This window comes from Erpetoichthys calabaricus, chromosome 16 (assembly GCF_900747795.2).
Source record: "Erpetoichthys calabaricus chromosome 16, fErpCal1.3, whole genome shotgun sequence".
In the NCBI taxonomy this organism is placed as follows: Eukaryota; Metazoa; Chordata; class Cladistia; order Polypteriformes; family Polypteridae; genus Erpetoichthys; species Erpetoichthys calabaricus.
This window is the reverse complement of record NC_041409.2, coordinates 81692417-81715122: the sequence shown is the minus strand read 5'-3', so window position 1 is coordinate 81715122 and position 22706 is coordinate 81692417. Positions and strand designations below refer to the sequence as shown.

Sequence of the window (22706 nt, the reverse complement as noted above, 5' to 3'; positions counted from 1 at the left end):
AGTGAAAACTGGAAAAACTCACGTGAACCTGCGGAGAAAGACAATGAACTGGGAATCCGACTTGTGAGCAGGGCTGCCGGATGTGCCGGTTTTACTCCAAATTGGGCCAGTTTGAAAACTGCTCCATGGGTAAAAAAATTGATTTGGCGGAGTCTGGATTTTTTTCAGCTATTTTTCTAATATGTCATCTACACTTCACATTCTAAACCATAGCGACTGTGCTGGAAACACCAAGGGTGGTGGTATGTTCTCCAATGTAGTATACGTAACACGTTACTCTTGAAATACCTAGGGGTTCACTCCCGTATGATCCTCTATATTACATTTTGTATTCTTGTCAGGAATAGGAAGATACGTCATGACACACTTACAGTAAATCCATAGCAATGTATCTATGGACACACTAGCCAGGCATGCGCCATTTCTATTTTCAAGTGGCATCAGTAAAGAGACCAGGGTTCACATCTCTTGCTGTGGAGTTTGCATGTGCTCCCTGTGTCTATGTGGGTCCCTTCTGGGTGCTCCAGTTTCTTGTAATGAATGGGAAAATATGTCATTCATTGGGTTGGCATCTAGTGCTCATAGGCGGTTATTGAGCTTCAATTGGATTGGTAATTTTTGCAGGACCTGTCAATCCTGGCAGTGAGACACCAGCACTAAACACGGTGACATGGATTGCACTGTAAAGCTCTTCAAAGCTATGAAAGGCACTATATTGCAATGACTTTCATTATTTTAATGGCGCAGTGCCTCCATGACTTAGGGCAGGGCTGTTCAATTAGTTCTGAGTAGGCCCCAGATTATACAATACAATACAATTTATTTTTGTAGAGCCCAAAATCACACAAGGAGTGCCGCAATGGGCTTTAACAGGCCCTGCCTCTTGACAGCCCCCCAGCCTTGACTCTCTAAGAAGACAAGGAAAAACACCCAAAAAAACCTTGTAGGGGAAAAAAAATGGAAGAAACCTCAGGAAAGGCAGTTCAAAGAGAGAGACCCCCTTCCAGGTAGATTGGGCTAGTAGTGGGTGTCAAAAAAAGGGGGTCAATGCAACACAATACACAGAACAGAACACCAATAATCCTCAATATAATATAATAGTACAATAAAAATATTACAAGTACAGAGCAGAATTTAACAGTAGATGATATCCCATAATAGGACTTGGATTTGTTCAGAGTCCTAGAGACCTCGGCCATCAAGCTGCCTCCCCCTATTGGCCATTCCACAGCTGAGTCAGCGCTGGGCCAGCCAATCTGATTAAAGGACCCCTCTGCCCAACTATTCCTGTGATCCTCCATCAGAGATGACTTTACCTTAGGCAGGCAAAACAATGTGGCAGGTGGGCCGTGGGCGCCAAGTGCCAGATTTGAGTACAGAGAAGAGAAACAGAATAGGTGAGGGTTAGTAACAAATAATAACCATCGTATTATAGAAATGATACTAGTAAAGGTGCAATTTATTTTTCAGAAGCTAAAAAGGAAAAATCGCAACCTTCCACTTGAGTATTTTTATTTATTTACATACTTGCAAAAGAATTAAAATCATTAGAAATTGTGGAAGGAGGCATCTACACTCTGTCAGCATTAATCATTTTCTCACACTCATTTCACAAACAAGAAAATACAAACATTTGACCCTGTCCTATATATACGTAGCACACGTCTCTGAGTGTATACGACTGTATGATGCACTTACAGTGAATCCATAGCAGTGTATCTACGGACACGCTGTCCAGACATACGCCATTTCCATTTTTAAGTGGCACCCTCGGTGACGCGGTGGTAGCACTGGTGCCTTGCACTAAGGAGACCAGGGTTCACGTCTCAGGTCCCCCTGCTGTGGAGTTTGCATGTGCTCCCTGTGTCTGTGCCGGTCCTCTCCGGGTGCTCCAGTTTTCTCCCACCGTCCAAAGAGAGACTGCTGAGGTGAATTGGTGATCCTAAATTGCCCGTGATGTGTGTTTAGGTGTGTGTGTGTTTGCCTTGTGATGGTCTGGTGCACTGTCCAAGGTTTGTTTTCTGCCTTGCACCTTATGCTAGCTGAGATAGACTCCAGCAGATCCCCTCGACTTTGTTCAGGACTAGGCAGTTTAGCAAATGACCGACTGTGCATCCTCACACGTTTCAGTCTTTTTACCTAATAGTTCACATGTTGCTTCCATCTGTTGCATTTGTCACCTAATATACAGTATATCGATAAAATTTCTTTACATTGATATAGCGCTTTTCTCACTACTCAAAGAGCTCTCCACATAGGGAGGACCCAGAACGTGAACCCGTGGTCTCCTTCCTGCGAGACATCTAACCATAGCAGTTCAATCAGACTCATACATTGATTCAGGTGCTGGCTGGTGATGGATTCTCGATTACTTGTCTTAATGCCATTCATATGCAAGAATGCCGACCAGCCCATAGAGGTTGAGCCGGACGTGGTTTATGCATTAAAAAAAATGGTGCATGCCTCCTTGGATGAGGTTGTGTCTCGTAAACAGCCTCTGAGGATTCTGATGGTGAGCATTAAAGCCCCGTAACAAGTTGGTGTCGAAGTCAGAGTGGGTTGTCATTCATCACCGATAAGCTCTCATTGCACAGTAAACACACGACTTTACTCTAGTTGCAGCAAACATAGGGCTTCTCATTTTGGTGACCAGTCAACGCTCACTGTTGGCACTGATAGGGTGAGACAAGTAAAGAATAACTGGAAAATGTTATAACCCTGACAAGTGCCTACAAAAATGAAACTTCTAAATCATTTTTCTTTTTTAATTAGTTGGCAAGAATCCTTCAAGGGGCCAGGAAAAATCTACTTGAGGGCCAAATCAGGCCCAGGGGCTGCCAATTGAAGAGCAGTAAGAATTATGTTTCTGGACTTCTCTAGCACCTTCAACACATTTACATTTACATCATTTAGCAGACGCTCTTATCCAGAGCGACTTACAACAGTGTTTGTTAGTTTTTTCGCATACCCCTTGGGGTCAGAGCGCAGGGTCAGCCATTGTACAGCACCCCCTGGAGCAATTACAGGTTAAGGGCCTTGCTCAAGGGCCCAGCAGAGTAGGATCTCTTTTGGTAGTGACGGGGATTCGAACCGGCAACCTTCGGGATACCAGCGCAGATCCTTAGCCTCAGAGCCACCACTCCGCCCAACACCATCCAACCTCTGCTCCTAAGGGACAAGCTGACAGAGATGGGAGTAGATTCATACCTGGTGGCATGGATCGTGGACTATCTTACACATAGTCCTCAGTATGTGCGTCTCGGGAACTGCAGGTCTGACATTGTGGTCAGCAACACAGGAGCGCTGCAGGGGACTGTACTTTCTCTGGTCCTGTTCAGCCTATATACATCGGACTTCCAATACAACTCGGAGTCCTTCCTCGTGCAAATGTTCACTGACGACACTGCTATCATGGGCTGCATCAGGAGTGGGCAAAAGGAGGAGTATAGGAACCTAATCAAGGACTTTGTTAAATGGTGCGACTCAAACCACCTACACCTGAACACCAGCAAAACCAAGAAGCTGGTGGTGGATTTTAGGAGGCCCAGGCCCCTCATGGACCCCATGATCATCAGAGGTGACTGTGTGCAGATGATGCAGACCTATAAATACATGGGAGTGCAGCTGGATGATAAACTGGACTGGACTGCCAATACTGATTCTCTGTGCAAGAGAGGACAGAGCCGACTATACTTCCTTAGAAGACTGGCGTCCTTCAACATCTGCAATAAGATGCTGCAGATGTTCTATCAGACGGTGGTGGCGAGTGCCCTCTTCTACGCAGTGGTGTGCTGGGGAGGCAGCATAAAGAAGAAGGACACCTCACGCCTGGACAAACTGGTGAGGAAGGCAGGCTCTATTGTAGGCATGGAGCTGGACAGTTTGACATCTGTGGCAGAGTGACGGGCGCTGAGCAGACTCCTGTCAATCATGGAGAATCCACTGCATCCACTGAACAGTATCATCTCCAGACAGAGGAGCAGCTTCAGAGACAGACTGCTGTCACCGTCCTGCTCCACTGACAGACTGAGGAGATCGTTCCTTCCCCCAACTATGCGACTCTTCAATTCCACTCGGGGGGGGGGGGGGGGGGGGGGGGGGGATTAAACATTAACATTATACAAAGTTACTGTCTGTTATACCTGCATTTGTATCACTCTTTAATTTAATATTGTTTTTTATCAATATGCTGCTGGAGTATGTGAATAAATAGATAGATAAAGTATCTATCTATCTATCTATCTATCTATCTATCTATCTATCTATCTATCTATCTATCTATCTATCTATCTATCTATCTATCTATCTATCTATCTATCTATCTATCTATCTATCTATCTATCTATCCCTGCCTTGTGGACTTGCGGCAACTTGTGGTTCTCCTGGTGGCTTTCTGTGTGTTGTATTCAAATCCTTCTATTTTCAACTGCGTTTGTCCTTCATTGGGTCCAGGGGCAGCATCACTCTTAAAAATAAAAGGGCCAGATTGGTCCTTCAAAGTGATGCCACAGGGGAACCATTTTTGGTTCCCAACAGACCCATCCACATGAAGGTTCCAGAGTGAACCCTTTATTTATTTAGATCTGTAACAGGCTCCAGACAGTAAATAACCAGAGACAGATGGTAACAGATTTGTGAAATATCAAAGGGTCCTGTCGCTGCATACAATAACACAGGCTGAGTCCAGTTTTTCCTGATCTGTTAGCATCCAGAAGCCAACCATACATTAAAGATTTCATATTAGAAAGTTTTTCAAAGCACAAAGAACCCTTCTGACAATGAAATAGTCCTACGAGGGACCACCCAGCCTAGTAAAGAGCCATAAAGTGTCGTTAAAGAGACAACATTTTTAAGAGTGTTTAGCCTATCCTAGCAATCTATCGGTACAAGATGAGAGTCCACCTCAGGGTGAACACACATTATGGCTGGTCAAGTAACACCAATCCACCTAAATTGCATGTCTTGGGACTGTGCGGGGAAACTCAGAAGAACATGGGGAGAACATATAGACTTGACGTGGGGATCATCCATGGTGTGAACCCTGGTGTCCTTGTGGCAAGGCAGTAATGGCAACACTGCACCACTGTGCTGAAATGAAATGGCTACACTACATTGAGTCTGAACTCTGTGCTGCCCCCCCCATCCTCAGATCTGCGCCTGGTAGTTTATTTATATGCAGTCCATTTGCTACACTTGCTCCTACTGTTGCGTTTTTATTATTAGCTGTTGTTATTATTTATCATTTTCTATTCACTTACCTATTATTAGTTACTTATTTATTGGAAGGCCTACAGGACGGTAGTGAGACCAGCTATGTTATATGGATTGGAGACGGTGGTACTGACCAGAAAGCAGGAGACAGAGCTGGAGGTAGCAGAGTTAAAGATGTTAAGATTTGCGTTGGGTGTGACGAGGATGGACAGGATTAGAAATGAGGACATTAGAGGGTCAGCTCAACTTGGACGGTTGGGAGACAAAGTCAGAGAGGCGAGATTGTGTTGGTTTGGACATGTGCAGAGGAGAGATACTGGGTATATTGGGAGAAGGATGTTAAGGATAGAGCTGCCAGGGAAAAGGAAAAAAGGAAGGCCTAAGAGAAGGTTTATGGATGTGGTGAGAGAGGACATGCAGGTGATGGAGGTGACAGAACAAGATGATGAGGATAGAAAGATATGGAAGAAGATGATCTGCTGTGGCAACTCCTAACAGGAGCAGCCAAAAGAAGAAGAAGAAGCAGAAGATCTTTTTATACTATGGCTTGCACATGTCCTGTTTTTATATCCTGGGGAATGTTATTTCATTCCACTGTATTCTGCAACATGGTGTATGAATGGTATGACAATAAAGCCACTTGACTTGATCGTTCCAGGATGCATGCATCCCTCATTGTGCCAGAGGCTGCCAGGGAATTCATAAGATGGTGAATTGAATGGAGAGATTCTGTTTCTACTAAACTTTTGCGAAGACACAAGAGTCAAGTGTCCCAATAACGTGGCGCCCAGCCTGCTTGGATAAATGTTTCCCCACGTCCCAACGTGACAGAGATGAATGAGCCACAACAATTCGTCTATCAGGAATGTTTTCTTCATTGTTTTTTTAAAAAAAAAAAACAAAAAAAAACAAAAAAACAAAAATAAATTTGAATTTGTTGACATCAAATTAAAAACATGTGAGAAAAAAACATTTACACTTAAGAACATTTTCTTATAAATATACATTATATACAAAATAATCTTATAAAACATAGAAAGATCAGTGCTTCATACTCTTTAAATTAACAAGTGAAATACCAATCTTAAAAATAACATTATTGGTCTGTTAAGTTCAATACTAATTATAGGCAGTCTGTGGTTCAACAGTCACGTCGTCCTAATGGGCAGTGTTGCATATCGTGGTACGAACTGGAGATACAGCAGGCTGGAACCGCTGACTTCTGATCAGTCTCTGGATGTCAACATTGTCATAGTGCAAAGGTTCAAAGAAAAGCCGTCAAGGGAATTGTGAAGGGGTGACGATGTGTCTTAAGGCGTACTGATTAGAGTGGCACCCGAGCGCCACTAGGTTCTCCAGTGATGCCATCATCACATTACTGTCCTCCATCCCACTTTCAGAGGGTCCTCATCCACACAGCTGCATTGTCTCACACAGCTCTCCTCCTTGCATAGCACAATCTAAACCGTCCATCTTTCGTTTTTGTTTTTTTTGTGGAGGGTTCTTTCCATTTTTGATTATCGTTAGGGGGTCCTTTGAGAGCGTTCAAAGGGATGCACATCTTCCACTTTGGATTTTTCACAGATCCGTCTTTACTGAGTTTTTGCGTCTTCCAAGAATGCAGAAGGAAATGAGAACGTCCAAGAGCGGCCTCACCCCTCTGGTGCAATTACATTCTAACACTTCAGCTGCAAGAGCTTTACTGCAGTCCCAAAGCCATTATCCAAAATTGTCAGTCCTTTAAACAAAACAAAACAAACAAAAAAAAGACAACAACAAAAATTTCAAAGCAGCAATTTGCGTTTAAATAATCGTCAGTCTCTTTCCCTTTCTTCTTGAGCTGTAAACAGTGCAGACAACACTTTCACCTTGAAAGAAGGTTCACTTGAGGCAGAAGCCTTCACTTTAAACCTGCAAAGGAAGAGGGAAAAAGTCGGGTTAACGCTCATTGAGAAGACAAGATCTGAAACACCAGAAAGAAACTTTCATTTTGTCTAAAACAATATGGCGATTCTTTAAACAAGACACATTAAAGGCATGCAGGACATGAGAAACTGAACAGGAACACAAAATTGAAGCAAAGTTTAAGGAACGCAGTGGCAAAAGGTAATAAGCAGAGATGTATGTGCAATCAAATGCAGTGAATGAGTGGGAAATTGATAGGAAATTTAAAATATTTGAAGAAAAACAGGAAAGAAATACATAAAAACAGCACCAAACAAATATTTAAGGAAACAAAAAGCAGACAAATACATAAGTCAATTAATAAGAATAATCATCATCATTATCATCATCCTAAAGGTAGAAGCAGTAAATTAAATGAAATAATCAAACCAACAGAATGAATGAGTGAATGAATAAAAAAGGCAAAAAAACACAAAAAGGCATGAAAATATCAAGCAATATATAAATAAATAAATATGTAAGGGAACAACAGTGCTGAAAATAAATAAAAATGTGACAACTGACATGTTGATGGATAACTAAACTAATTTAAACTGCTCCAGCTTTCAAATCAGTTAAAAATAAATACTGCAGAGTGCACATGAAAAAGCCGCAAAAGGGGTACATAAAATGTTTTTGACCAAATGGCTTAAGAATAAGCTAAATTTCAAGACATTTATATTTAAGGGTAAGTCAATAAATGTTACAATGAAGAAAACAAGATTTAAAGGCTTGATATAAAGCCTTTGCACTTGCTTAAATTTCATTTTGTACAGCGAATTTACGAAATATACAAGGGGGGGCAACAACAGGTTTACAGTTGTTTGTATGGAAAAAGATATGCAGGTAATGATTGCTCCACTTATGTACACTTTAATAATAATAATAATAAGAAGAAGAAGACAAATAATACAAATAAATACTACAATCATTAATAAATAAACAATACAAAAATAAACTGTGTTTCGCATACTCACAACTGTAAACCTATTGTTGCCCACCCCGTATATTAAAAAAATAAGGGCATGAGAGCTAAAAGTTATAAAGAAAGGAACTAAATTATAGATAAATAAGTAAAAATTTAAAGGAATAAGAATATTATGAGAACAAAACCACTAAAAAAGTTTCAAAAAATGAAGGGGAGCAAATGCGCCAAATAAAAATCAAGTCTAGTCAAAAAAAAGTGTGACCCCCCACGAAGAAGAATACAAACGTAAAGTAAGTCAAAAAATAAATAAAAATAAAAAAAAACATGAAATGATCACCATCAAGGGAGCATAAGTGTCAAATTCAAAACGAACGAATAGAAATGTAAGGTGAACAAAAGTATGAAATAAATCATTTGCTAAAACTTTTGAAATCGGAGACTCTCTGCCATTTGTCGTCATTGTTCACTCTACAACTGGAGAGATTTGGGTTCAGTAATAACTGTCTGTCTGTTCGTTCCCAGAAGTGCCCAGTGTAATGAAGCACAGCCCCCTTGTGCTAACACAGCGTGTACCTCTGCAAAGACGCGGCGGCCCATATGGGACGAGAGGAGCGGATGTTTATTTACCTCAGTTGCTATGACACACTCGTTCCTTTCCTCTGCTATTACAAACACAGACTGGTACATGGAGTCCCTTGGGGAGCATATCGTTGATATTCTACACTCTGGCTTTTCACTGGAGGGTGGGAAAGAAATCAAACAAAAACCTTAAGAATAATTACAAAATGACCGCCTGGCACATACATTATCAATGAACCTCCATCCATCCATCCATCCATCCATCCATCCATCCATCTATCCATCCTTGCACTGATTTTCTGAGTCTAGATTTCTTTTACAGATTAATGGAGTGTTGTGGCCTGGTGGGAGTCAAGCTTGGTCAGAAACCCAGTTTCCATTTGGACCCGCACACACACACACACACATAAGCCATCCACTGTTCTTAAGGCTACGTCTACTACTTTATAAATACAGTATCTACATTTATTTTATGAAAGAGTGGCAGATATTGGAAACAACCAGTAATGCTCCTTGTTGTTATTTTATGAATTTTATTGCACCTTTTATGATTTGTGAAAGCACTATATGAAGACTTTTGGATGCTTATGATCTATCTTGTTTACAGTCAACAAGATGAGACGCTAAGGTGGGCTGCAGTCGCTGCAGGTTTTCATTCTAACCATCTTCTTAATTAGTGAGACTTTTTGCTAGTTTTAATTGATGTGACTCAGACCTTTTATGTGTTTCTTTTTCCTTATTGAGCAGCCACAAAATATGCCAGCTAAAGTGAACATAAAGAAAGGTGAAGGTCTCGGTCATGTTGGTCCGCTCAGGTCACCAAAACATCTTGACGGTGGTCTTAGAAAAAACAGAAAATCAACAGTTTGCTGTGGCAGAACGAGAGCAGCAACAAGTCATGATATTCAATAACGGCTTTAATTAACAGCTAGAAGTGGCTTCTCATTAAGAAACTGGTTGGAGTGAAATTGACTGGAGTTTGATGTTTCAATTTAGCTGGTCATCTGTCGGCTCGTTTCACATCTCATTTCTATTTGGCTGCCACTTAATGAAGAAACAGATTGATTCAGAGGACTGAATCCTTAAAAACAGGGCTATTAAAATGGAATGGAAAAGGAGTTAATTAGCAGTGAAAACTGGTCACTGATTAGGAAAAGGGTTAGAATGAAAACCTGCAGCCACTGTGGCCCACCAGGACCAGAGTTGGACACCCCTGCCCTAAGGAACCCTACACACTGCACCACTATGAGAAGCACCTGCCTCCCCTTGCAAGATAAGGAATAATAAGGTGGGAGTCCAACAAAAAGGAAGTACTTCATGTGCATACCCTTCTTGGTCTCTGCTACAACTTGGATAAGGAAACAATTCTTTCCTAATATTGTTTTGGAGGTCAGTCATCAGGTCAGACACGCCATGCAATTGCTTCAACAAATTCGGCTGAAGACCATTCTCTCCTCTCTCTCTCTCTCTCTCTCTCGTTCACAAAGCCAATGGACTAAATGTGAAGCATCAAGAGTCTCGTCACAAACACCGAACACATACAATGTGGCCGAATGGAATCGGAAGCGGCTTCCTCACCTTTGCATTCTGAGGGGAATCTTTTCTTCTAAACATTTATCACACTTGAGACATTTATTCCCTTGAGACATGTCCTCTTTGAAGTCTTTAACAAAATTATAGTCCAAGTGGTAGTTTTTATGTTTATAGTTCGATGTTTTGACGGCGCAGTCCACTTCCAAGTCAATTTTTTTGTTGGTGTTTTTCAGCTGGGAGGTCGGGATCAGGTTATCCTTCTGGAAGTCCGAGAGGTTGTTCATGGTCTCCGAGTCTTGCTCACTCAGTTGTCTTTGTCTCCGTATGTGTCTCAGGACCAGGAAACCCATGCACTTCAGCATAAGCACCGCAACCAGACCCACGGCCATTGTGACTGCCATCCAGGGAAAAGACTCCTTAGAATCCGGTGGGGAGGGCACAATGGAGAATTCACAACGGGCACCCGAGAAGGCAGATGAGCACTTACACTCAAAGCCAGTGCCGTACGAGGTGCTCAGGCAGGTCCCGCCATTGCTGCACGGCTCAGAAGCACACACATCCTTTGTCTTAATTTCACATGGATTGATGGCACATTTGTCAATGATGATCTCACAGTGTTGTCCTCTGAATCCTGGACGGCAACGACACTCTCTGGAGCTGCCATGGTCTATACACTGGCCACCTGAAAACATTCAACAAATACAGAATGAGGCTGCCATGCACTGAAGACCTGAAGCCATACACGTCTATGCTCATCGCTTTATCCGCATTTTATTGATTTAATGGTCATGTGACCTAGATAGCAACCGTCATTACATACAGAAGGGGTGTGCTAATCCTCTCATAAGGCTTGTAAAAAAATGTGATAATGGCCTCTGTTTGCTAACTGCAATCCCATAATGAGAAGCAATAAAATGCATTGAACTTGTACCCAGAAACCACACCTTGTAGATCAGGCCTGCAACACTTCCATTTGCTGGAGGTGGCTGTGGTCTCCTTAAAACACACACAAGCCACCTGAGACCTGGCAAGATGTCCTCCTCATTACTATGCAGCAAGCAGCCGAGGTCGTCAGGGCAGGAAACAGCAATGATGGCTCCTACTCGACTTGCTGCTTCACTGCTTTTGTCTTGGCAGAGGCCATAAAGGCATCCTGGCCTAACAATTAAAAAAAAAAAATCTTGTGACACCTACCATTGGCACAGGGATTGCTTGTGCACTTGTCAACCTTCTTCTCGCAGTTTAAGCCGGTGAAGCCAGGAGGACACGTACAGATGTAGCTCTGACCGAAATCTTTTTCAGAACAGGTACCGTCGTTAAAGCACGGGGAGTCGGCACATGTCAAAGAGCTGTGCTCACAGTGAACCCCTTCGAACCCCTGTGGGCATGAACATCTGTAGCCATTTTCCTCTTCCTGGAGAAAGAAGACATACTCGTGGTTATTACAAGAGAAGACCAAAAAAAAAAAAAAACTGACAGACTCCAGTCAGAACATCTCTTCTAACCTGATGGACATAATATGGCGTTCTCAAACCTGTTTAATCCAATTCAAGGACTCGAGAGGCCGGAGCCTATCCCAGTAGCATCAGGGACCCTGATTAACATGTCAATCGCTAAAAATTCCACCGCATTGTGAAGAAAATGAACACATGGCATAGGACTGTCCAGTACCAACAAAAACCTTACCGAGCAACTTCCTCCATTCCTGCAAGGGCTGCTGTCACACTCTTTGACCCTGAGTTCACAGTTGACCCCGGAGTAGCCAGGTCTGCATGTGCAGGTGTAGCTGCCTTGTCCCGTGTTCATGCATGTTGCTCCATTTAAGCAGGGCTTGTGATGTGTACAGTAGTTGAGATCTGCCAAGAGACCCAAAATAAATGAATAAGTAAGAACATAGATAGATAGATAGATAGATAGATAGATAGATAGATAGATAGATAGATAGATAGATAGATAGATAGATAGATAGATAGATAGATAGATAGATAGATAGATAGATAGATAGATAGATAGATAGATAGATAGATTTGCTCACTTAATGAATGAATGAATTAACCTCAAACACTCAGTGCCACCCATGCCCCTGAACCTCCCCAGAAGTGCTTCAAAAGCCATACTACTCAGTGTCTTCACAACTGTCCAGACAGATAGTTATATTTATATACGGTAGCCCTTTCTAGACCCTCAACGTTCTTGAGCCACTTCAACCACCACAAAGGTGCAGCACTCCTCTGGGTGATGTGACAGCAGCCATTCTTGTGCCAGTAGGCTCACCACATATTTCGTTGTTTGTTTTACCTTAATGAGAGAGATATTTAGATAATAAGAGACCAGGGATAATTAGGGGGACAGAATGGACAAGGCTGTGGTTGGCAATTTAGTCTGGACATTTGAGGTACATCCTAGTTTTTTCTAAGGATGCCCAGGGATCTTTTGTGACCACAGAGAGTCATAATCTTGGTTTTACAACTCATTCTGGTGGGCAGTGTCAGTTTTTACACCACAGGGTCCTCATCACTGCATCCACACACAGACCACATGGTAAGTGCCCCCGATGGCCTCACCAACACCTGTTTCTGCAGCTACTCAAGCTTTTCTTAGACGGTGTATTCTGGAGTGTTGTGTGCAGTTCTAGTGACAATGGTACAAGAAAGACATAGCAGCACTTGAAGCTGTGCAGAGGTGAGCAATCAGGAGAACCCAAGGACTTAAGGACATGTCCTACTGTGACAGACTCAGAGAATTCAACCTGTTTAGTCTCCAGCAGAGGAGACAGTGTGGGCAATCTCATCCTGGTATTAAAGTCCTCAAAGGCATCAATAAAATAAGTCCAGCAGAATTCTTTCAACTAAATGTCAAATCATATACTTGAGGACACCAGTGGAATTAAGAGGGGATGTTGAAGCCAGGAAGCAGTTCTTTATGCAAAGAGTTTTGGGACTCTGGAACAAACTACTGAGACATGGAGTTGAAGAAGAAACCCTGACAGCCTGTAAAAAGACTCAGGATTAGATATTGGGACAGCCTGGCTATTAGCTAAACAAACAGGCTTACCTGACTGCATGGTCTCCTTTCATTTGTCAAATTTCTTATATATGGTGTCCCATCCAAGCACTGGCTGACCCAAATATGCTTAGCTTCAGGTGGACCTCCTGTTCTCAAGTGCAGGTGGCATGGCTGCTCTGCTCTCTGTGTACTGTTGTTACTGCATATAGCTATAAGTTTGTGTAAGCGCCCTGAGCCTTCAGAAGGGCGCTACACAAAAAAAGTGAATTGAATATGCGGCCTGCTGTGTGACTGAATGTGACCTGAAATGGTTTGTATGTTCCACCCAGAGTTGGCACTTGCCTTGTACTCTAGGTCTGGCTATGGCTACCTGTATACCAGAGATGGAGATGCAGAAAGAAAGAAAGAAAGAAAGAAAGAAAGAAAGAAAGAAAGAAAGAAAGAAAGAAAGAAAGAAAGAAAGTTTGCCTCAATTTGCTCAAATTCTGCCACACTACTTTGCACACACTGGCTCAGGCATTGGATTGTAAACCCCAACATTTCCAGTTCGATCCCCACCTCTGACTATCACTACTGGGCAACTTTAGCTGCCAGTGCTGGTTCTGTAAAAATGTATGCCAACAGTTATATTATCACTATGTTCTCGCCATGCCCTATGGGATGGCGTTCACTAGAGAAAGAGCTATAGCAACATGCCCACGTGTTGGGCTGCGCTTACCTTGGTCACAGAACAGTCCTCCCCAGCCTTCATCACAATTGCACTGCCAAGCACCTGAGCAAGTGCCATGCTTGCACCCTGGGTGTGGGACACATTCGTTACAGAATTTTCCTTGCCATCCCATTCTGCAGCTAAAAAAAAAAACAATTTTTTTTTTTTAAATAAAATGCATAGACTTTATTATGATCATTTCATATATTTCATTGAAACATTAACAATAAACACATTGTGACAGTGGTGGCCCAGTGGTTAGCACTGCTGTATACTCTTTGGGCGTCATCTGCGTGGATTCTGCATGTTCTCCCAGTGTCACCTGCTACTTTGGTTCTCCTCCCATATCCCAAAAACAGTTCATTGGTGTTTCCAGGGTGGACCCTTGTAGGTGTATGGATAACCGGACCCTAATCCTAATTGGCTCCTGACTTGTACCCAAAAATGCTGGGTTAGACTTTGCCCACCTGTGACCCGGTATTGACGTAAGCAGGTATGAGATTTGCGATTCTGTGTAAGATGCTAAGCCTGGTGTTTTGCCTACCAGAACAACTGTAGAAACACTGGTTGGTACCAGACCCACAAAGCCACTGGGGACGGTTGAGTATAGAGGGTCCATCTATTTCATTAATCAGCGTAGGCCATTCTGAATATGCTGGGTGCAAGGAAGGCTCCCTCGCCCCTAGAAAATCTGCACGTCTTGGAGATGAGAAAAAGATGCCTGAGGAAACCCGAATAAAATCTAAGTGGACACAGGAACATGTGCCAGCTCCATACAGACAAGGACTGGGATTCACACTGAGCACTCAAGAATCGGTGAAAGAGGAGTGGCAACCATTGTGTCTGGGTGCCATCCATCACTCCAAGGATGTTATATATAATAAAGAAATGAAATTCAAAGCACTTACGAGGAACTAAACAGCACAGCCTGATGTCTAAGATGTTGGAGGTCACCTGTTAAGTGAATACTGTCATCAGGACCGGCTCTAGCTCTTTTGTTGCCCTCGGCGAAGCTGTAGATGTTGCACCCAAACCTTGAGGTTTAGAGGGCAATGGTACATGTATACCATCGTGAGATCGACAGGCGGATCGGTGCGGCATCCGCAGTAATGCGGGCGCTGCATCGGTCTGTCGTGGTGAAAAAGGAGCTGAGCCGCAAGGCGAAGCTCTCAATTTACCAGTCGATCTATGTTCCTACCCTCACCTATGGTCATGAGCTATGGGTAGTGACCGAAAGAACGAGATCGTGAATACAAGCGGCTGAAATGAGTTTCCTCCGCAGGGTGTCTGGGCTTTCCCTTAAAGATAGGGTGAGAAGCTCAGTCATCCGGGAGTGGCTCAGAGTAGAGCCGCTGCTCCTCCACATCGAGAGGAGTCAGATGAGGTGGCTCGGGCATCTGATCAGGATGCCTCCTGGATGCCTCCCTGGTGAGGTGTTCCGGGCACATCTAACCAGGAGGAGGCCCCGGGGAAGACCCAGGACACGTTGGAGGGACTATGTCTCTTGACTGGCCTGGGAACGCCTTGGGATTCTCCCGGAAGAGCTAGAAGAAGTGGCCGGGGAGAGGGAAGTCTGGGCATCTCTGTTCAAGCTGCTGCCCCCGTGACCCGACCTCGGATAAGCGGGAGACAACGGATGGATGGATGGATGGTACATGTATATTAAATGGAAGAAACTCAAAGAAACATACTACACTTCAAATACCGATAGGTGTTTCGACCTTGATGACATACAGATATGATACTGAAGAGTGACCCCTTGGTGTTTCGAGCACCCAGATATTGGTATGTAGGTTCATACAGAAAGGGGTGAATCAAGCATTGAAATATACAGCATGTATAGTGACTGCACTCTTCAAATCTAATAAGCTGATTTCTCTTCGTTCGGCAGTTACTCTCTGTTGGACGTATTCAGCGTTAACGCTCGCACTGCACCATCTATTGGAATGCATGTAGTACTAAAATGCAGTGCATTTTCCATTCCAACAGATGGTGAGTCACCAACATTAACACCGCTTTTACAGATTGTCATACCTAATGGCACATAACAGAGACATAGCAACTGGATGCACACACAGTTGCACAGACACTTGCCCATTTATTAAGGTGGGTTTCGTCTAATAATTGTCCCTCCTCGCTCTTGTAGCGGGTCAAGAGTGTCTGTGCATCTGTGAAAGTCTACCATCCAGCATTGTCATTCTGAGTTGCCTAGATGAGGGTTTTGCAACCTTTCTGGTGTCACAACATGATTTTTTCAATGAAAATGTCTTTGCAGCCCACCAAGCCCATCAAGGCTGAATTGAGCAGGTGGGGGGGGATTGAGCGCTGTATGATAAACAATAGCAGCTCGAGACCCATCAGTGACAGCCTGCGACCCAAAAGTAAGTTGAAAGACTCTGGCTGAAATGATTGAGCCAGCTCTGGATACAAGAATGACAAAGCTGCAGATCTCACTTCAGCTCCTGTCACCTTCTGTGACCCACCAACTAATCTATTGACCTATAAAATATATCTATGTCAGCAATGAATGTAAAGATGATCTCCTTTCTAGGTTTTAGGGGTCATTATTACCATGTGTACGAAGTGCTGTGAAATCCTCACTTGCGTAAAGTTTCACTCACCCACCCAGGACCTGATGGTGTGGAGCAGAAAACGATTCGGTAGATATGGACGCAGTCCAGGAGCCAAGCCGGGATAGGACACAAGGGCACCACAGGACAGACTCGTGTCTTCGAATTGTGAACATCCCCAGGATAAATCCACACAAACACAATCAAAGAATGTGAAATCTCCACTCAAGTTCGATGTCAGAGCCGTGTCCACTGTATCCCTGTAAGGTCCCATCCACGCACTTCCTAATAATCCATCTAAAAGGCTTACTGGAGCGGAGTGTGGGGTAGGGAGCAAACTTCAATGGGATGCCAGGCCAGCACGGTATAAACTTCTGTAGTTAAACATCTACACACATTGAGTTTATACGGATTTGTTAAGCGAATATGAATGTCTTTGGAGATGTGGGAAGAAAACCAGAGTACGCGGAAAAAAATCTGCAAAATGAAAACTCTACACAACCTGACCCCACGAAGAACCAACACTAACCCCTCAGCCCCCCCTCACACCCCCCACATAAAAGCCATACCAAGTAAATGCTGACTGACTGACTGACAGGATACACCTCGATGAAGCAAAGTACCGTAGATTGTTATGGTGTACAAGGGTAATTCAACCCGTTTCTTTTGTGAGCTGATGACTTAAATGAGCAAGCCTTTAAAAGGCACGCATCACCTATTCATGAACCTGACAGTGTTACATTTGTTGAATAAAGTCAATCAGCCATAACCAGTAAAAAAAAAATAAATTGCTCTTTGTATTACTTACTATATTAAAACATGCCTGTGTGAACTTGGAAGGTGGCACTTACTTGCATTCGCCAGGTCTCGAGCAGTTTCCATAGCTTTCGCTGCATCCATCCAGGCATATAGCTGTAAAGCAAAAGGATAAAGAGAGAGCTTCGTGAGTCGGCCCCGCCAGCCCATTTAATCACCTGCAGCTCCTGCCGACTACATTTCTTTTAGGTTGAATTTAACTAAGCAGTCTGGGGCTTGAAGCAGCTGGGCCTCTGAAATAACAGCCTTCGCATTTTATCCTTTCCTTGACCACAACAATATGTCTCTTTTCAAGGGCAATTGAACCAAGCCTGTTATCCTGCCCTGCAATGCCGGAGAAGCCAGTTAATTTGCTGCTGTTTGTGTTGTGTTGTATGTGACATTGATTTTGCATGGTTACAAGACCAGTGTTTAACGGCTGGTTAGCCCTGAACAGATGCTTGCTCTCAATAGTAGACAGCTGCTCCATTGTTGTGTGTAGGCTGTACGAACCACATTTGCAGCTGCCATGCTCCCCGCTCAACAATAGAGACTGCAATTTAGCGGCGCGTGGCGGATAATAATGCCGCGATTAACCCGGGCGCGTGCTGCTCTTCCATTATAGCGCACGTTTGAGATTAAGTAACGCAGCACGCGCTCGGCCCGGGAGGAAGACCAGGGAGAAGGAGGAGGAGGGAGAGATGGAGAGATGGAGGGGGTCCTCCTGCACGCGCTTGCTAATTTAAATTAAAGCAGACGGGCATGGTAAATAAAAGGGGACGGAACGGGGAAGGGGGGCACAAGTGCACGGTTTGCACAACAGCTACAGAATGGCATAGGCGATGCGGTAAACGCCAGAGCAGTAAATGCGAGCTTAAACATTTTTTTTTTTACTTTAAATAATGTGTTTTCTGTTGTTTTTTAAAATAGAGGCAGGTGGTTTGAGATCCATTCATTTGTTAATGCGGCAGTCGGTGACGGTGCTGGCCGCAATACCATTGACAAAAAGGAAACCGTCCCGGACGGGTCGCCAGGCTGCTACAGGATAGGTTGGAGATGATAATGGCGATCACTTCAATGCCTAATGAAGGGCACTGCGCTCGCATGTTTATGTGCTTCAAATCTCGAAAATGGTACTCTTTGGACAAGAAAGGAAGCTGAAAAAAAAGAAAAAGAAACTGCATCGGGCCAGTCAAGAAAGGCAGTGCGGCCGGCGGCGCTCGTTCAGCGTACACACTTAAAAATGACGGCTCGTCGATAGTCATTTACTGGGTTGGAATGGATCCTCATTGCCCCCATTGATCCACCAAGAATCATTAAAATCTGGGAAGTGTTCTTTGCATTTGAAACAGACCCTAATATGTGGACAGGTATGGTGGGCTACCTAGCAGATCAAGAAAACGCGAACTCAGCCTGCATTCGTGTGTGCAGCACCGAGGCATTTTAAAATCAGAAACCCGTTGGGCTTCCACGAATCCGTTACCATTTATTCAATTAAATACACAAAGCTTCTTTCAGAACATTTATGTCGATGATTCTTTTGGAAACCAAAAATGGTTCCCCTATGAAGAACCACTTTGGCACCTTTATTTTTAAGTGTAAATTATATTAAGGTAAATATGTATAAACACTGTGATCAGTTATGAGAAGAACAGCCCACAGAAGCTATTTTGACCATGTCGTTTCTCATTGAGAAATTAAGTGAAATCTGCATATTAATCAATCAATCATACAGTGCTGTTTGTTCATATCAATCTATCGCATTATTAGGATGATGCCTTTATTTAAGGCAACTGACAATATCAGAGCTAAACTTGGTTACATGTCTTTTGTTTTTCCAATTGGAGCACAGACAGGTAAAGTGACATAGTGACATAGCATCCACTACGCCAAACTGCCTGACCCATATAGTTTCTATCTATCTATCTATCTATCTATCTATCTATCTATCTATCTATCTATCTATCTATCTATCTATCTATCTATCTATCCAGCATATAGATAGCTGAGTTTATATATGCATATATAAACGTATGTACGTGTCAATATAATGTATACGCGTGAATGTAAGAACGGTGCCTGTGCACATATTTGCATTCATAAATACATGAATGCATAAATTTGTAAGCGGGTAGGCGGTTATGCATATACTGTAATATGTTTATTCATGTCTACTGTGCGTACGATTGATGTTTATGCATGAAGATGTGCATGTACTGGGGGAGTGGAGATGTCTAATGGGTGCATCTGTCAAACATCTCATAATTACCACCTATAAGCTACGATGCCAGGTCGGCTGTTTCTGAAGCCCGGTTACAAACTTCGCAAGTGTATCAGTTACATGACAATCAACGGTTCGGGGGGTTGCAGTCTTTAGACCGAGAGGTCTGATTTTCTTTCTTTCTTTTTTTTTTTCTTCCCTTCTTTCAGAGTTAAAGTGAGAATGGGGTTTGTGCCGAGGCAGCGGAATTTGAGACGAGGCCGATATGATCTGTATCGGGTGACATTAGCGGGATGGGATACACGCTACGCTATTGCCCGAATGAAAACGCAGCCCGCTTGCTTATACTTCTGGTCCCGCTTGCTTTCAAAGAATGAATTTGAAATTGGGAAGCACAGTGGGTCCGTAGTCAACAATGCCCTCTTGAAAGTTGGACAGCTGGTGTGTGGCAGTAACCCCGTTTTAAGAGCAGACTCGAGGCTCAAAGCTCAGTTTGCCCGAAGCCGCAGTAGAAACACAAGGCCATTGTCACTGATTATTTGGTCGGATGTTTCAGATCCCAGTCTGATGAAAGCCAAGGCTGACCCTTTTACTCACTGCGTCTCCATCTCTCCCTGTCTTTCATTATTCTTTTGCCCTTTCCTCTTTCTCTTTCTCTGTCTGTCTGTCTATCAGGCCAATAGATGTATTTCTCTATTTGCTTACGTTCATCGCAGTATTCTCCCTTCCAGCCAGGGAGACAGGATTTTTGCCCTTCAGAGTCGCAGATGTGGTGGCCGAAATGGTCGTTCCTGGGCGTGCATTTTTTGGAACAACTTTCGCCGTAGTAATTTTCATTGCAGATGACCCGATAAGAATACCTTAGCGAATTCTGTTGGACAGTCTGTACATCCTGAGACCACTCATCGGCTACATTCAACTTTCTTTGGATAGCAAATCTGCTGATCAGTAGTTCAGGTTTGCTTGTGTCTGAAATACAAAGAACGAAAACAAAAATGAATGAATGATAAATAACCAGCACAACAAGATAACATACTAGCACCTTTTTTTTTAATGTACATAAAACATGCAGGACTGCTTTTGTATTTCGAATTATTTGCTCAAATTTAGAGACGCACAAAGAAACGGCTAGCAGCTGCTTCGTTTCTCAGCGCCCAGAATGGCTCATTATTTTTTCTTCAAGCACGACGGGCACTGCGATTGAAATATCCTCTTCCTTTATGTCAGCAAAACATCCAAAAGCCATTATTCCTTGTGCAAAGGGCGGAACAGAAAAAAAAGGTGTAAAATACAGGAAAAGGCAGTCAGGAGGTTTTTGGCAAGGCTTAAATATTCTCACCAAAGAACGGCTCGCTTTCCCACGCCAAAAATAAACGAAAGGAAATGCAATTGTGTTTGAGATTAAGAAGGAAATTTGAATGAGGCAGAACGCAAGGCAGACAACCTTTTCAAAACCTTTCGCCTCGACTAGCTCACAAGTGCACACTGATTGTTTTTTTGAACGTTATATGTGGTACACAAAGCCTTTATAATCATTTAAAAATACATATATATTGTATTTGTGGAGAGCAGTCACCCTCTTGTGGCCATTTCATGAACTTACCAATTTTCTCTGAAAGTGCGTACCAAGCTTCAATAATTAAAGAAAATGTCCCCTAAAGAGAATAAAAAAGAAACATTCCGTAAAACGTCTACCCAGATACCCACAAGTCAACAGTGCAACAGATACTCTTAAAGCTGTATCCTTTTATATATCAATTTTCTTACAATCTAACAGCCGGCAGTAATTAGATAAGGAGCACCCCATTTACAGGTGAATAATATTTAAGAGACTAGTAAAGATTTTTCTTTTTTACCATTCCAAGATAAAACAAATTTTCTAAGCTTTAATATTGCTCACGCTTTTTAAATACTCATGTGCAACATCACTAGCATGGATGTTAATTAAATGCCATTTATAAACACGTTACATTCGATCAGTCGATCGATCGATGCATCTAATAATAATGAGGGCACACAGAGCATCGTGGTGGTGGTGGTCGTGGGGGGGTCCATCTACACGATGCAAGCCTCGCACACTTGCACAGCACCAGCTCCCTTACCGGCCAACCAAAGTTGAAATTCAATCGGATGCGATTGGCAGCGTCTTCGTCCAGCGCGCTGAGTGAATTCGACCACACGGCCGGAGTTACAAAGTTACCGAAGGTACAATCGCCAGGCGACAAGACAGTCTGGAAGTGCTTCAGACAAACTCGAAAGAACGTCCTGCAGTCAGGATTACAGGAATTTCTATTTGCATTGACAAATTCTTGAAGTTTCAACTCAAATACTCCGGATCCAGATACCTTGGAAAAAAAATAAAATAAATAAAAATATAGCTAACGAACATTGAAAAAAAATCTTCACGCATGGGGTCTCCATTTCGCTATCCTTCATGACGGTATAAGGCTATTTCATTACCTGCAATATAACTGAAAAACCGACGCAGAAGATGAAGAAGGCTGCCATCCTTTAAGCCTCTCCACGGCAGCCTTAAGGCAAAATAAATTTCCCTCCTTCTTTGCAAACCTTCCAAATTCAATTCAATAAATTGTTGCAGCTATAGATCCAGAGTCTTTCACCTCCTGGTTTTCTCACTTGCCAAGTGCCTCAAATCCTCGAAGGTGTGTTTTCTTCTTCTTTATTTTTATTTTAATCCAGTTTCCCGACAGCAGAAATCAAAAGATGCAGCATCAGGGTTAATATCCAAAGTTAGGTACCTCTCACTTCTTACTCTGGCTGTACCAGGCAGGCGTGAACTCCAGGCTGTGACCGTCACGATTCCTGACTTGTATGGGGTCGCACTCGGTCAACTCTCTGTGCGTGCGTGTGCGTGTGTTCATGACTTTACTGAGCTACAATCTACTGGATTCACTTTTTGTAAATGCACACTGTCTGGCACCAGCTCTTGTTTATATAGCTACAGCTTACCCTTGCGGTTCATTATGTAAACTGTCACTCAAGACGACTGAGGCGGGAGCCCCGCCCACTTCCCCTGCTTCATGGTCCTCCTCTACTACCAAATGTTCCCATCAGCACTCACACGCAGAATTAATACCCTGCTGCTACGCTGACCACCAAAGGAGACTAGCTGATTATTAACAAGCTGAGCATCTGTTGATATATCTGGGACACGAAATAGGAAATAGGCTTCATTTTAGATTTTAATGC

The 22706-nt window shown here is 43.1% G+C and overlaps 1 protein-coding gene across 1 annotated transcript; it reads right to left on the bottom strand.

Annotated features, from left to right (window-relative positions):
- Positions 1-6690: 6690 nt before the first annotated feature.
- Positions 6691-22432, bottom strand: dll4 (delta-like 4 (Drosophila)). The gene is made up of 11 exons (XM_028821594.2): positions 21957-22432; positions 21599-21841; positions 21100-21151; positions 20202-20465; positions 17332-17392; positions 13920-14050; positions 11882-12051; positions 11390-11609; positions 10241-10877; positions 8711-8819; positions 6691-7122 (listed from the first exon to the last, which is right to left on the bottom strand). Exons 1-11 carry the CDS (start codon positions 22002-22004, stop codon positions 7117-7119), a joined length of 1941 nt encoding a protein of 646 aa, XP_028677427.1. The 5' UTR covers positions 22005-22432; the 3' UTR covers positions 6691-7116.
- Positions 22433-22706: the final 274 nt, after the last annotated feature.

Bases quoted from the DNA above. Each gene is read 5' to 3' on its own strand.
- dll4 (XM_028821594.2), bottom strand. From the start codon at position 22,004: ATGGCAGCCTTCTTCATCTTCTGCGTCGGTTTTTCAGTTATATTGCAG. The intron at 21,842-21,956 runs GTAATGAAATAG...TTTTTTTCCAAG, and splicing joins GTTTTTCAGTTATATTGCAG to GTATCTGGATCCGGAGTATT. The intron at 12,052-13,919 runs GTAAGCGCAGCC...GTCTCTTGGCAG, and splicing joins AGGACTGTTCTGTGACCAAG to ATCTCAACTACTGTACACAT.